This window comes from Pristiophorus japonicus, chromosome 9 (assembly GCF_044704955.1).
Source record: "Pristiophorus japonicus isolate sPriJap1 chromosome 9, sPriJap1.hap1, whole genome shotgun sequence".
NCBI classification, from domain to species: Eukaryota; Metazoa; Chordata; class Chondrichthyes; family Pristiophoridae; genus Pristiophorus; species Pristiophorus japonicus.
The window spans coordinates 8655628-8668858 of NC_091985.1; the positions used below are offsets into that span (position 1 = coordinate 8655628).

A 13231-nucleotide genomic window follows, 5' to 3' on the forward strand; every position below is an offset into this window, starting at 1 on the left:
GGGGGTAAGGGAGTGGGAATGGGGAGTATGGGAGTGGGATTGGGGGTAAGGGAGTGCGATTGGGGGCTAAGGTTGTGCGATTGGGGGGGTAAGGGAATTGATTTGGGGGTAAGGGAGTAAGATTGGGGGCTAAGGGAGTGGGATTGATGGGTAAATGTGTGGGATTGGGAGTAAAGGCAGTTGGATTGGGATTGGGAGGTAAGCGAGTGGGATTGGGGTTAAGTGTGAGGGATTGGGGGTAAGGGAGTGGAATTGGGGGAAAGGCAGTGGGATTGGAGGTAAAGGCAGTGGGATTGGGATTGGGAGGTAAGCGAGTGGGATTCGGGTTAAGGGTGAGAGACTGGGGGTAAGGGAGTGGGATTGTGGGAAAGGCAGTAGGATTGGAGGTAAAGGCAGTGGGATTGGGATTGGGAGGTAAGCGAGTAGGATTCGGGTTAAGGGTGAGAGATTGGGGTTAAGGGAGTGGGATTGGGGGAAAGGCAGTGGGATTGGAGGTAAAGGCAGTGGGATTGGGGAGTAAGGGAATGGGATTGGGAGGTAAGCGAGTGGGACTGGGAGTAAGGGAATGTGATTGGGAGTAAGTGAATTGGTGTGGGGGTAAGGGAGTGGGAATTGGGAGTATGGGAGTGGGATTGGGGGTAAGGGAGTGCGATTGGGGGATAAGGTTGTGGGATTGGGGGGGTAAGGGAATTGGTTTGGGGGTAAGGGAGTTGGATTGGGGGCTAAGGGAATGGGATGGGGGTAACAGAGTGGGATTGATGGGTAAATGTGCATAATTGGCGGCAAGGGAGTGGGATTGGGGGTAAAGGCAGTTGGATTGAGGGGTAAAGGAGTGGGTTTGGGGGGGCAGTGGGATTGGGTTTAAGGGAGTGGGATTAGGGGTAAGGGAGTGGGATTGGGTGGTAAGGGAGCGAGATTGGGGCTCAGGAAGTGGGAATGGGGTGTAAGGGACTGGGATTGAGAGGGCTGGTGGGATTGGGGAGGTAAGGGAGTGGCATTGGGGGGTAAGGGAGTGGAATTGGGGGGTAAGGGAGTGGGATTGCCGGGGCAGTAGGATTGGGGGGTAAGGGAGTGGGATGGGGGTAAGTGAGTGGGATTGGGGGGTAGGAGAATTGGATTGGGGGTAAGAGAGCGGGATTGCAGGCAGGGGAGTGGGATTTGGGGTAAGGGAGTGGGACTGTGGGTGGGAAATGGGATTGGGGAGTAAGGGAGTGGGATTGGGGAGTAAGGGATTGGGATTGAGGGGTAAGAGAGCGGGATTGAGGGAAAGGGAGCGGGATTGCGGGCAAGGGAGTGGGATTTGGGGTAAGGGATTGGGACTGTGGGTGGGAAGTGGGATTGGGGAGTAAGGGAGTGGGATTGGGGGGGTAAGGGAGTGAGATTGAGGGGTAAGGGAGCGGGATTGAGGGGTAAGGGAGCGGGATTGGTGGTAAAGGCATTTGGATTGGGGGAAAGGTGTGGGATTGGGGCAAGGGAGTGGGATTGGGGGTAAAGGCAGTGGGAATGGGGAGTAAGGGAATGGGATTGGGAGGTAAGCGAGTGGGATTGGGGTTAAGGGTGAGGGATTGAGGGTAAGAGAGTGGGTTTAGGGGAAATGCAGTGGGATTGGGGGGTAAGGGAGTGGGATTGGGCATTACAGGGTGTGATTGGGGGTTAACGGAATGGAATTGGGGGTAAGGAAGTCGGATTGGGGGTTAAGGGAGTGGGATTAGAGGGTAAAACAGTGGGATTGGGAGGTAAACCAGTGGGATTGGGAGCAAGGGTATGGGTTTGGGGCTCAGGGAATAGGAATGGTGCGTAAGGGATTGTGATTGGGGGATAAGGGATTGTGATTGGGGGATAAGGGAGTGGGATTTGGGGTAAGGGATTGGGATTGGGGGGTAAGGGAATGGGATTGGGGGGGTAAGGGAGAGGGATTGGGGTAAGGGAGAGGGATTGGGGGGTAAGGAAGTGTGATTGGGGGTAAGGGAGTGGGAATTGGGAGTATGGGAGTGGGATTGGGGTTAAGTGTGAGGGATTGGGGGTAAGGGAGTGGAATTGGGGGAAAGGCAGTGGGATTGGAGGTAAAGGCAGTGGGATTGGGATTGGGAGGTAAGCGAGTGGGATTCGGGTTAAGGGTGAGGGATTGGGGGTAAGGGAGTGGGATTGGGGGAAAGGCAGTGGGATTGGAGGTAAAGGCAGTGGGATTGGGGAGGTAAGGGAATGGGATTGGGAGGTAAGGGAATGGGATTGGGAGGTAAGCGAGTGGGATTGGGGGTAAGGGAATGTGATTGGGGGTAAGTGAATTGGTTTGGGGGTAAGGGAGTGGGAATTGGGAGTATGGGAGTGGGATTGGGGGTAAGGGAGTGCGATTGGGAGATAAGATTGTGGGATTGGGGGGGTAAGGGAATTGGTTTGGGGGTAAGGGAGAGGGATTGGGGGCTAAGGGAATGGGATGGGGTAACGGAGTGGGATTGATGGGTAAACGTGCGGGATTGGCGGCAAGGGAGTGGGATTGGGGGTAAAAGCAGTTGGATTGAGGGATAAAGGAGTGGGTTTGGGGGGGGGGCAGTGTTATGGGGTTTAAGGGAGTGGGATTAGGGGTAAGGGAGTGGGATTGGGTGGTAAGGGAGTGGGATTGGGGCTCAGGAAGTGGGAATGAGGTGTAAGGGACTGGGATTGAGGGGGCTGGTGGGATTGGGTGGTAAGGGAGTGGCATTGGGGGGTAAGGGAGTGGATTTGGGGGGTAAGGGAGTGGGATTGCCGGGGCAGTAGGATTGGGGGGTAAGGGAGTGGGATTAGGGTGTAGGAGAATTGGATTGGGGGTAAGGGAGCCGGATTGCAGGCAAGGGAGTGGGATTTGGGGTAAGGGAGTGGGACTGTGAGTGGGGAGTGGGATTGGGGAGTAAGGGAGTGGGATTGGGGGGTAAGGGAGTGGGATTGAGGGGTAAGGGAGCGGGATTGAGGCTAAGGGAGCGGGATTGAGGCTAAGGGAGCGGGATTGCGCGCAAGGGAGTGGGATTTGGGGTAAGGGAGTGGGATTGTGGGTGGGGAGTGGGATTGGGAATAAGGGATGGGATTGGGGGGGTAAGGGAGTGGGAATGAGGGGTAAGGGAGCGGGATTGAAGACAAGGCAGTGGGATTGGTGGTAAAGGCATTTGGATTGGGGGGAAAGGTGTGGGATTGGGGCAAGGGAGTGGGATTGGGGGTAAAGGCAGTGGGAATGGGGAGTAAGGGAATGGGATTGGGAGGTAAGCGAGTGGGATTGGGGTTAAGGGTGAGGGATTGGGGGTAAGCGAGTGGGTTTTGGGGAAAGGCAGTGGGATTGGGGGTAAGGGAGTGGGATTGGGCATTACAGGGTGTGATTGGAGGTTAACGGAATGGAATTGGGGGTAAGGAAGTGGGATTGGGGGTTATGGGAGTGGGATTAGAGGGTAAAACAGTGGGATTGGGAGGTAAACCAGTGGGATTGGGGGCAAGGGTGTGGGATTGGGGCTCAGGGAATAGGAATGGTGGGTAAGGGATTGTGATTGGGGGATAAGGGAGTGGGATTGGGGGTAAGGGATTGGGATTGTGGGTTAAGGGAGTGGGATTAGGGTAAGGGAGAGGGATTGGTGGGGTAAGGGAGTGGGATTGTGGGGTCAGTGGGATTGGGGGATAAGGGAGTGGGATTGGTGGATAAGGGAATGGGATTGGGGGGTAAGGGAATGGGATTGGGGGGTAAGGGAGAGGGTTTGGGGGATAAGGGAGTTGGTTTGGAGGTATGGGAGTGGGATTGGGGGGGGGTAAGGGAGTTGGATTGAGGGGTAAGGAAGTGGGATTGGGGGATAAGGGAATGGGATTGGGGGTAATGGAATACGGTTAGAGGGTATGGGAGTGGGATTGGGGAGTAAGGGAGTGGGATTGGGGGGTAAGGGAGTGGGATTGGGGCAAGGGAGTGGGATTGGGTGTAAAGGCAGTGGGATTGGGATTGGGAGGTAAGCGAGTGGGATTGGGGTTAAGGGTGAGGGATTGGGGGTAAGGGAGCGGGATTGGGAGAAAGGCAGTGGGATTGAAGGTAAAGGCAGTGGGATTGGGGAGTAAGGGAATGGGATTGGGAGGTAAGCGAGTGGGATTGGGGTTAAGGGTGAGGGATTGAGGGTAAGGGAGTGGGATTGGGGGTAAGAGAGTGGGATTGGGGGTAAGGGAGTGTGATTGGGGGTAAGTGAGTTGGTTTGGGGGTAAGTGAGTTGGTTTGGGGGTAAGGGAGTGGGAATGGGGAGTATGGGAGTGGGATTGGGGGTAAGGGAGTGTGATTGTGGGATAAGGTTGTGGGATTGAGGGGGTAAGGGAGTCGGATTGCGGGGCGGGGGGGGAGTCAGTGGGTGCGTTCAGTATAATAGCCTGCCCAGTTTCCGCCAGGCGAGGAGATTTAGAATCGGGGTCAGACATTCACCTACATCAGACCGTACGGTACGCTACTTCTGGTACCTGTGGTTGTACAGCCAATCCAGGAATCCGGTGCTGTTCCAGTAGGTGTCAGGCGCGTTCCCGTCTCCATCGGACCACAGTATTTCCGGACGGTATTTGTTGACAATTTCATACAGCTCGGGCAAGCTCTTCTCCGCGGGGAACTTGTTGGTTGTAAACACATTGGCAGCATCTTCGAGGAAGGCAGGGTTGAACCACTCGAAGAGAGAATGGTAGAGGCCGAATCTCAGGCCTGTCCTGTTCCGAACCGCGTCAGCCAGCTCTCCGACAAGGTCACGGTGCGGGCCCGTGTCAATCGCATTCCAATTCCACGAGTACTTTGACCCCCAGAGTGTGAAGCCTGGCGAAACAATCACACAAAGAATCGCAGCCATCGTCATCGGGATTGACCAAAGCATCTGAACAAGATGTTGAGGAGCCAAGAGATTTAGAGCAGTGGGGCAGGAGGACCCTGTTCACACACTGAGCTGTGAGGCTGTGGGACTCTCTCCAGGTTAGTGGCTGAGGCACCAACTGTGCCAACGTTCAAGATTAGGTTAGAGACGTGGTTGGAGGAAAAGGGGAAATGAAGGGATTTGGGAATAGGACGGGCAAATCGTCAATTGGCCTTTATCACAAGAAGATTTGTGTAAAGGGGGCTGAAATTGCCCGCTGCCCGAAACAGGGCGCACCCACCCCGTTTCTATGGTTTCTACCGCCGCGGTGGTTGAGGCCGCCTCCTGAGCAAAATTCCGCTCTTTGTTGTTGTTTTTTTTATTTGGATCCGGAAGTCGCTCCTAATGGGGGCAGATACGGGATGGTGACACCACTAGCGGGGGGGCGGAAATTGGGGAGGGGTGAGGAGTGACCGCCGCGATGACATCATCACTGCGCCGCGTCAACACGGTTCTCCCCTTCACTTAAAGTGGGGGGGGGGGAGCCTGCGCGATCTTTAAACTGCGGCCCGCTGGGCCACCTGGGAGGGTTCCGGCCGGGTCAGCAGTCTGGCACCCAAGAGGGGGCTGTTACCCCCAGACTGCCTGTTGGCAGCCCCCGGCCGAACCCGGGGGCAAAATTGTCGGCCCGACCTGGCAGTCGGCCGACGAAAAAAAAGACATGGCGGCAGCAGCAGTCGGCCCGCCCCTTTAAGGGAAGCCGCACGTCCGTTGCAGAAGGTCTCAGTCTCACCGGACCACCGTGACAAAGCTTGTTTTGGCACCGCTCAGCAGGCCAAAGGTTTTCCCGGTGGAATTTTGCCACCGGGAGGTGGGTGTAGGTCAGCGGTGTGCGCTGTGGTGATGCACTCAGCACGGATCGGCTCAACGCTGGGAATACCGCAGGAGCGGAATTTTGACAATGGCGGCCATTACGCGAAAGGTTAGCGGCCATTATCTCCACAGCGCGGCCTCCGATTTCCGGCGTTAAGAGGCCTTAAGGAAAGGGACAATTTCCGCCCCAAGACATCTTACTGCAATTATATAGGGCCCTAGTGAGACCACACCTGCAGTGTTGTGTCAGTTTCGGTCTCCTTTCCTAAGGAAGGATATACTTGCCATAGAGGGAGTGCAACGAAGGTTCCCAGATTCACCAGGAATCTGGGACGGGGGAGATTGTCCTATGAGGAGAGATTGAGTAGACTATTCCTATATTCTCTGGAGTTTAGAAGAATGAGAGATGATCTCATTGAAACATACAAAATTCTTGCAGGACTTGACAGGGTAGATACAGGGAGGATGTTTCCACCTGGCTGGGGAGTCTAGAACCAGGGGTCACAGTCTCAGAATAAGATACTAAGATGAGGAGAGGTTTCTTCACTCAGAGGGTGGTGAATCTTTGGAATTCTCTACCCCAGAGGGCTGTGGAGGCTCAGTCGTTGAGTATATTCAAGACAGAGATCGATAGATGTTTGGATATTAAGGGAATCAAGGGATATGGGGGATAGTGGAGTTGAGGTTAAAGATCAGCCATGACCTTGTTGAATGGCGGAGCAGTCTCGAGGGGCCGAATGGTCAACTCCTGCTCTCATTTCTTACGTTATTAAAAATGATTATTACTATTTGCTCACAGAGGGTTAGCATTGACACGGACTGGATGGGCCGAATGGTCTGTTGCCGTGTTTTGACTTCTGTGTGTTTCTCTGGCCTGGATTTTGCGGTAGTAATCAGCACCCGCCGTCAATGCGCCTCTGAAACTGACAGCGTCCGCACATACGCAGACAAGCGCGGAAATCCCGAAGTTGCCTTCAGTCATTCCCTGCTCCACCGCAGGTTGCCCTGTGGGAATCCCCGGAGCCAGGAATCAATTCAAGTCACACTGAAGGATGAAAACCTCCTCTCTTATGCTGGAATATCGCTGGTAAAGCCCCCTAAAAAAGTTGAGCCGTGTTGAAAGAGGTGTACGTGGGGTTTTAATAATCTATAGACTGCTAAACAGCTATCTTGGCCCTGAAAAATAATCTTATACTTGTGGAATGGCAAATTTTTCCATTGTGATAAAAACTCCTTGATTTTTAATATGGCAATCTCTTTTTAAAGTTTGTTTATGTTATTTCAGCTTCTACCTTCATCCCATGTCTACGTCCCAATCTTTATTTCGCTCTGTGTGATATGATTAATTACGTGAAGGAAAAATCCGTGCATTTTACTTCCTGGTTTGCTGCCTGTGAGAGTTCTCCAATGTGATTGGCTGCTCAGCCAGCTTGATGACATCACTGTCGCTGGCTGTTGGCGATCCCCTCGACTTGGGCGCCAGGATGAAATTACTGTCGGGAGAGGGGAAATCCACTCCACGAGATCGCGAGAGCTTTGTGGGCAGCTCGCTCCGGGGTCACCAGTGAGCATCGTCATTTCACCACTGGCCGCAAACCCGGGCCTTGGTAAATAGAAGCACCTCACAAACTGCTTCAGGGATCGGTTCATACAGATGCTCGGGGAAACTGAGTCCTTATATTTCTTTTTGCGATGAGATCAGCAAGGTGGGAGCTATCAGCGCTGAGGCAAGAAACACTCTTCTGCTTTTAACCATCAAGTGTTAGGTAAGCAGCAACGCTCAGTATTTCACCCTGACCATCAGAATTCCTCCCCCCGCTCACTGCTACTCCCAATAACAATGGCAGGGACTGCAGTCGCTGTGTAATGTGGATGGAAACTCCTGTGGGAACAGGAGTTCTTGCAATTCCTGCTCTTAGCAGTCGCCAGACTCAGGTAGGGGCACGATTGAGTGGGCAGTGGGCATTGGACGGCAATGAAAGGGGAAATGGATTGGGGACTAATGGAGAGGGAAATCACTGACAATTAAATTGATGGCAATAATAACAACTTGCATTTATATAACGTCTTTAACATAGTAAAACTTCCCAAGGTGCTTCACATGAGTGATTATCAATCAAAATTTGACCCCGAGCCACATAAGGAGATATTTGGATAGGTGACCAAAAGCTTGGTCAAAGAGATCGGTTTTAAGGACTGTCTTAAAGGAAGAGAGAGAGAGGGAGAGAGGTGGAGAGGTTTAGGCAGGGAGTTCCAGAGCTTGGGGCCCAGGCAACAGAAGATACGGCCACCAATGGTGGAGCGATTATAATCAGGGATGCTAAGGAGAGCAGAATTAGAGGAGCACAGACATCTCGGGGGGGGTTGTGGGGCTGGAGGAGATTACAGAGATAGGGAGGGGCGAGGGCCATGGAGGGATTTGGAAACAAGGATGAGAAGTTTGAAATCGAGGCGTTGCTTAACCGGGAGCCAATGTAGGTCAGCGAGCACAGGGGGTGATGGGTGATTGCAGATTGAGCACAGTTCGCTGATTGCAGTGCGGGCAGGCACAGCAGGAGGGGCGAAGGAGTGGCAAGGGTTTATAGAAGGAAGTGACCGGGGCCCAGGAGAGGCGAGGGCCCAGGGGCAGCACGGGCCAGCCCACACTGTGATATGTGTGCGCACTAGGTCCGTGTAGCAGGGCTGGTCTCCATCGTCTTGGTTAATCCTTGCCACTGGACCAAGACCTAGCTCTGTCAAGCCCGTGTGGTGGCTGGTGTGCAACGGTCACCCCACGTTAAAAAAATCCACGCACAGGCATCTTCCACCCTTCAGGATGTAGTTCGGGATCTGGAATATTAGGTCCTTCATTGAAACACCTGTGAACTCATCCCTTTTTGGCGTGGAAGCAAGTCATCCTCGCTTCGAGGGACTGCCTATGATGATGATGATGATGGGTGAGCGGGACTTGGTGCGGGTTAGGACACGGGCAGCGAGCACAGGGGTGATGGGTGGGTGAGCAGGACTTGGTGCGAGTTAGGACACGGGCAGCGAGCACAGGGGTGATGGGTGGGTGAGCGGGACTTGGTGCGAGTTAGGACACGGGCAGCGAGCACAGGGGTGATGGGTGGGTGAGCGGGACTTGGTGCGAGTTAGGACACGGGCAGTGAGCACAGGGGTGATGGGTGGGTGAGCGGGACTTGGTGCGAGTTAGGACACGGGCAGCGAGCACAGGGGTGATGGGTGGGTGAGCGGGACTTGGTGCGAGTTAGGACACGGGCAGCGAGCACAGGGGTGATGGGTGAGCGGGACTTGGGCAGCTGATGTTTTGGATGACCTCATGTTAACAAAAGAGGAAATGGATGATAATAAAGAGGAAGGGACTGGGGCAGTAACTGGAACTGACACTGGGGTGGGGGAGGAGAGAGCGTACCAGGGCTGGGGGGAGGGGAGGAGGGGAAGAGTGTTAGGTTGAAGTGAGGGAATGATGATAGAGTGAAACTGAAGGGGGAGAGGGAGGAAAGGTCGGTGATATCGCCGGGGGAGGGAGGGAGGGAGGTGATATCGCCGGGGGAGGGAGGGAGGTGATATCGCTAGGGGAGGGAGGGAGAGAGGTGATATCGCCGGGGGAGGGAGGGAGGTGATATCGCTAGGGGAGGGAGGGAGGTGATATCGCTAGGGGAGGGAGGGAGAGAGGTGATATCGCCGGGGGAGGGAGGGAGGGAGGGAGATGATATCGCCGGGGGGGGGGGAGAGAGATCAGTGATATCGTCGGGGGAGGGAGGGAGGGAGGTGATATCGTCGGGAGAGGGAGGGACGGAGGTGATATCGCCGGGGGAGGGAGAGAGCTCAGTGATATCGTCGGGGGAGGGAGGGAGGGAGGTGATATCGTCGGGAGAGGGAGGGACGGAGGTGATATCGCCGGGGGAGGGAGAGAGCTCAGTGATATCGTCGGGGGAGGGAGGGAGGGAGGGAGCGAGGTGATATCATCGGGGGAGGGAGGGAGAAAGGGAGAGAGGTGATATCGTCGGGGGAGGGAGAGAGCTCAGTGATATCGTCGGGGGAGGGAGGGAGGGAGGGAGCGAGGTGATATCATCGGGGGAGGGAGGGAGAAAGGGAGAGAGGTGATATCGCCGGAGGAGGGAGGGAGGGAGGTGATATCGCCGGGGGAGGGAGGGAGGGAGGTGATATCGCCAGGGGAGGGAGGGAGGTGATATCGCTAGGGGAGGGAGGGAGGTGATATCGCCGGGGGAGGGAGGGAGAGAGGTGATATCGCTAGGGGAGGGAGGGAGAGAGGTGATATCGCTAGGGGAGGGAGGGAGAGAGGTGATATCGCCGGGGGAGGGAGAGAGCTCAGTGATATCGTCGGGGGAGGGAGGGAGGGAGGTGATATCGTCGGGAGAGGGAGGGAGGGAGGGAGCGAGGTGATATCATCGGGGGAGGGAGGGAGAAAGGGAGAGAGGTGATATCATCGGGGGAGGGAGGGAGAAAGGGAGAGAGGTGATATCGCCGGGGGAGGGAGGGAGGGAGGGAGCGAGGTGATATCATCAGGGGAGGGAGGGAGGGAGGGAGCGAGGTGATATCATCTGGGGAGGGAGGGAGAAAGGGAGAGAGGTGATATCGCCGGGGGAGGGAGGGAGGGAGGGAGGGAGCGAGGTGATATCATCGGGGGAGGGAGGGAGGGAGGGAGCGAGGTGATATCATCGGGGGAGGGAGGGAGAAAGGGAGAGAGGTGATATCGTCGGGGGAGGGAGGGAGGGAGGTGATATCGCCGGGGGAGGGAGAGAGGGAGGTGATATCGCCGGGGGAGGGAGGGAGGGAGGTGATATCGCCGGGGGAGGGAGGGAGGGAGGTGATATCGCCGGGGGAGGGAGAGAGGGAGGTGATATCGCCGGGGGAGGGAGGGAGGGAGGTGATATCGCCGGGGGAGGGAGGGAGGGAGGTGATATCGCCGGGGGAGGGAGGGAGGTGATATCGCCGGGGGAGGGAGGGAGGAAAGATTCTGTTGAGGTAACTTTTGGGGAAATGATGGTCTGTTGAAAATCAAAATGGTATTAAATTTTTATTTTCAGATTAAAAATCGATGAATTGCAGAATATAAAAGTGCCTAAAATTAGAGAGAATGCAATGTCCCTTGAATTAAAGTTACATTTTTTCCTGTTGCAGTATAGCTCCAGTCTGGCTTCTCCCGGTCATGTGCGACCTTAACGTCTTTCAGGCCGTGATTTCTCTGGGAGAGGGAATGGGATGGGCAGGAGACAAGTTGAAGTCCCAACCTCCCCTCGCCCCCCTGCCCCCTCCTGACCCGGGGAGGCCAGAGATCCGGCCGATATTGACGCCCCCGAATCTCATTTGCTCCGCCCTGGTCAGTTAGTCGCCTGTCCGAAACCGATGGGAAGCGGAGGACGGTCAGAGGGCTCTCAATTCCTGCTTCCCCCTTTAATGTTGTAGCATTTAATTTACCAGGACGGTCCCACCGACAGAAAGCAGCTTGTGCCCTTTCCTGAAGGTGCTAGACAGAGAGTTCACAAAGACACTCGGGTTTAAATTATACCTCCTGATCGGAAGGCCACCTCGTACTCACACCCTCCCTGCCACTCTCTAACCAATCAGTTTCTCTCTTCTGGTGCTTTGCATGCCGCTGATGGAGGTAACACCAGTGCTTTGAGGGGCCTGTTACCTTCATGGTGCTTGGCGGTCAGAACGACATACTTGGCTCCCGAGGCGCTCAGAAGGTCAGCCCACTGTGCTGCGTCGAAGAAGGTAGCAGAGAACATCGGGGCAAAGTCCGCGTAAGTAAAGCCTGGGGCATAGTTTCTTTCCATAAACTCCACATACGGTTTCTGTCTCTGTTTCTGCCAGTAGTACCTGTGGGAACCACAAATAAATCAGAGCAAAATGTCATCGCGCCCACGACTGCAATCCGTGTGCTGATTTCTGCTTGCAGTCTCTCTCAATCATGCCAAGTTATTTTCCTAATCCTGACCTAGGATAGCGCAGTCAGTCAAAGAGCAAGTTTCAGACTATGGCAAGTGACCACCAGCCAGACGCAGACTACAGCAAGTGACCACCAGCCAGTCCCAGATCACAGCAAGTGACCACCAGCCAGACACAGACCACACCGAATGACCACCAGCCAGTCCCAGACCACAGCAAGTGACCACCAGCCAGTCCCAGACCACAGCAAGTGACCATCAGCCAGACCCAGACCACACCGAATGACCACCAGCCAGTCCCAGACCACAGCAAGTGACCACCAGCCAGTCCCGGACCACAGCAAGTGACCACCAGCCAGTCCCAGACCACAGCAAGTGACCACCAGCCAGTCCCAGACCACACCGAATGACCACCAGCCAGTCCCAGACCACAGCAAGTGATCACCAGCCAGTCCCAGACCACAGCAAGTGATCACCAGCCAGTCCCAGACCACAGCAAGTGACCACCAGCCAGTCCCAGACCACAGCAAGTGATCACCAGCCAGTCCCAGACCACAGCAAGTGATCACCAACCAGTCCCAGACCACAGTAAGTGACCACCAACCAGTCCCAGACCATAGCAAGTGATCACCAGCCAGTCCCAGACCACAGCAAGTGACCAACAAACAGTCCCAGACCACAGCAAGTGACCACCAACCAGTCCCAGACACAGCAAGTGATCACCAGCCATTCCCACACCACAGCAAGTGACCAACAAACAGTCCCAGACCACAGCAAGTGACCAACAAACAGTCCCAGACCACAGCAAGTGATCACCAGCCAGTCCCAGACCACAGCAAGTGACCAGCAGCCAGTCCCAGACAACAGCAAGTGATCACCAGCCAGTCCCAGACCAGAGCAAGTGATCACCAGCCAGTCCCAGACCACAGCAAGTGACCATCAGCCAGTCCCAGACCACAGCAAGTGATCACCAGCCAGTCCCAGACCACAGCAAGTGACCATCAGCCAGTCCCAGACCACAGCAAGTGACCACCAGTCAGTCCCAGATCACAGCAAGTGATCACCAGCCAGTCCCAGACCACAGCAAGTGACCACCAGCCAGTCCCAGACTACAGCAAGTGACCACCAACCAGTCCCAGACCACAGCAAGTGACCACCAGCCAGTCCCAGACCACAGCAAGTGAACACCAGCCAGTCCCAGACCACACCGAATGACCACCAACCAGTCCCAGACCACAGCAAGTGACCATCAGCCAGTTCCAGACCACAGCAAGTGATCACCAGCCAGTCCCAGACCACAGCAAGTGACTACCAGCCAGTCCCAGACCACAGCAAGTGATCACCAGCCAGACCCAGACCACACCGAATGACCATAAGCAAGTCCCAGACCACAGCAAGTGACCACCAGCCAGTCCCAGACCACAGCAAGTGACCACCAGCCAGTCCCAGACCACAGCAAGTGACCACCAGCCAGTCCCAGACCACAGCAAGTGACCACCAGCCAGTCCCAGACCACAGCCAGTCCCCACCAGCCAGTCGCAGACCACTGCGAGTGGCCACCAGCCAGTCCCAGACCACAGCAAGTGACCACCAGCCAGTCCCAGACTACAGCAAGTGATC

The 13231-nt window shown here is 55.4% G+C and overlaps 1 protein-coding gene across 3 annotated transcripts in view; it reads right to left on the reverse strand.

Annotated features, from left to right (window-relative positions):
* Nucleotides 1-13231, reverse strand: part of fuca2 (alpha-L-fucosidase 2) — a 69751-nt gene that overhangs the window by 43748 nt on the left and 12772 nt on the right. For all 3 annotated transcript variants that reach the window (XM_070889054.1, XM_070889055.1, XM_070889056.1), the window contains exons 2-3: nucleotides 11356-11543; nucleotides 4450-4789 (exon numbers count right to left, since the gene is read on the reverse strand). In XM_070889054.1, the coding sequence (XP_070745155.1) occupies nucleotides 4450-4789; nucleotides 11356-11543 (528 nt within the window). The remainder of the gene's footprint in view (nucleotides 1-4449; nucleotides 4790-11355; nucleotides 11544-13231) is intronic.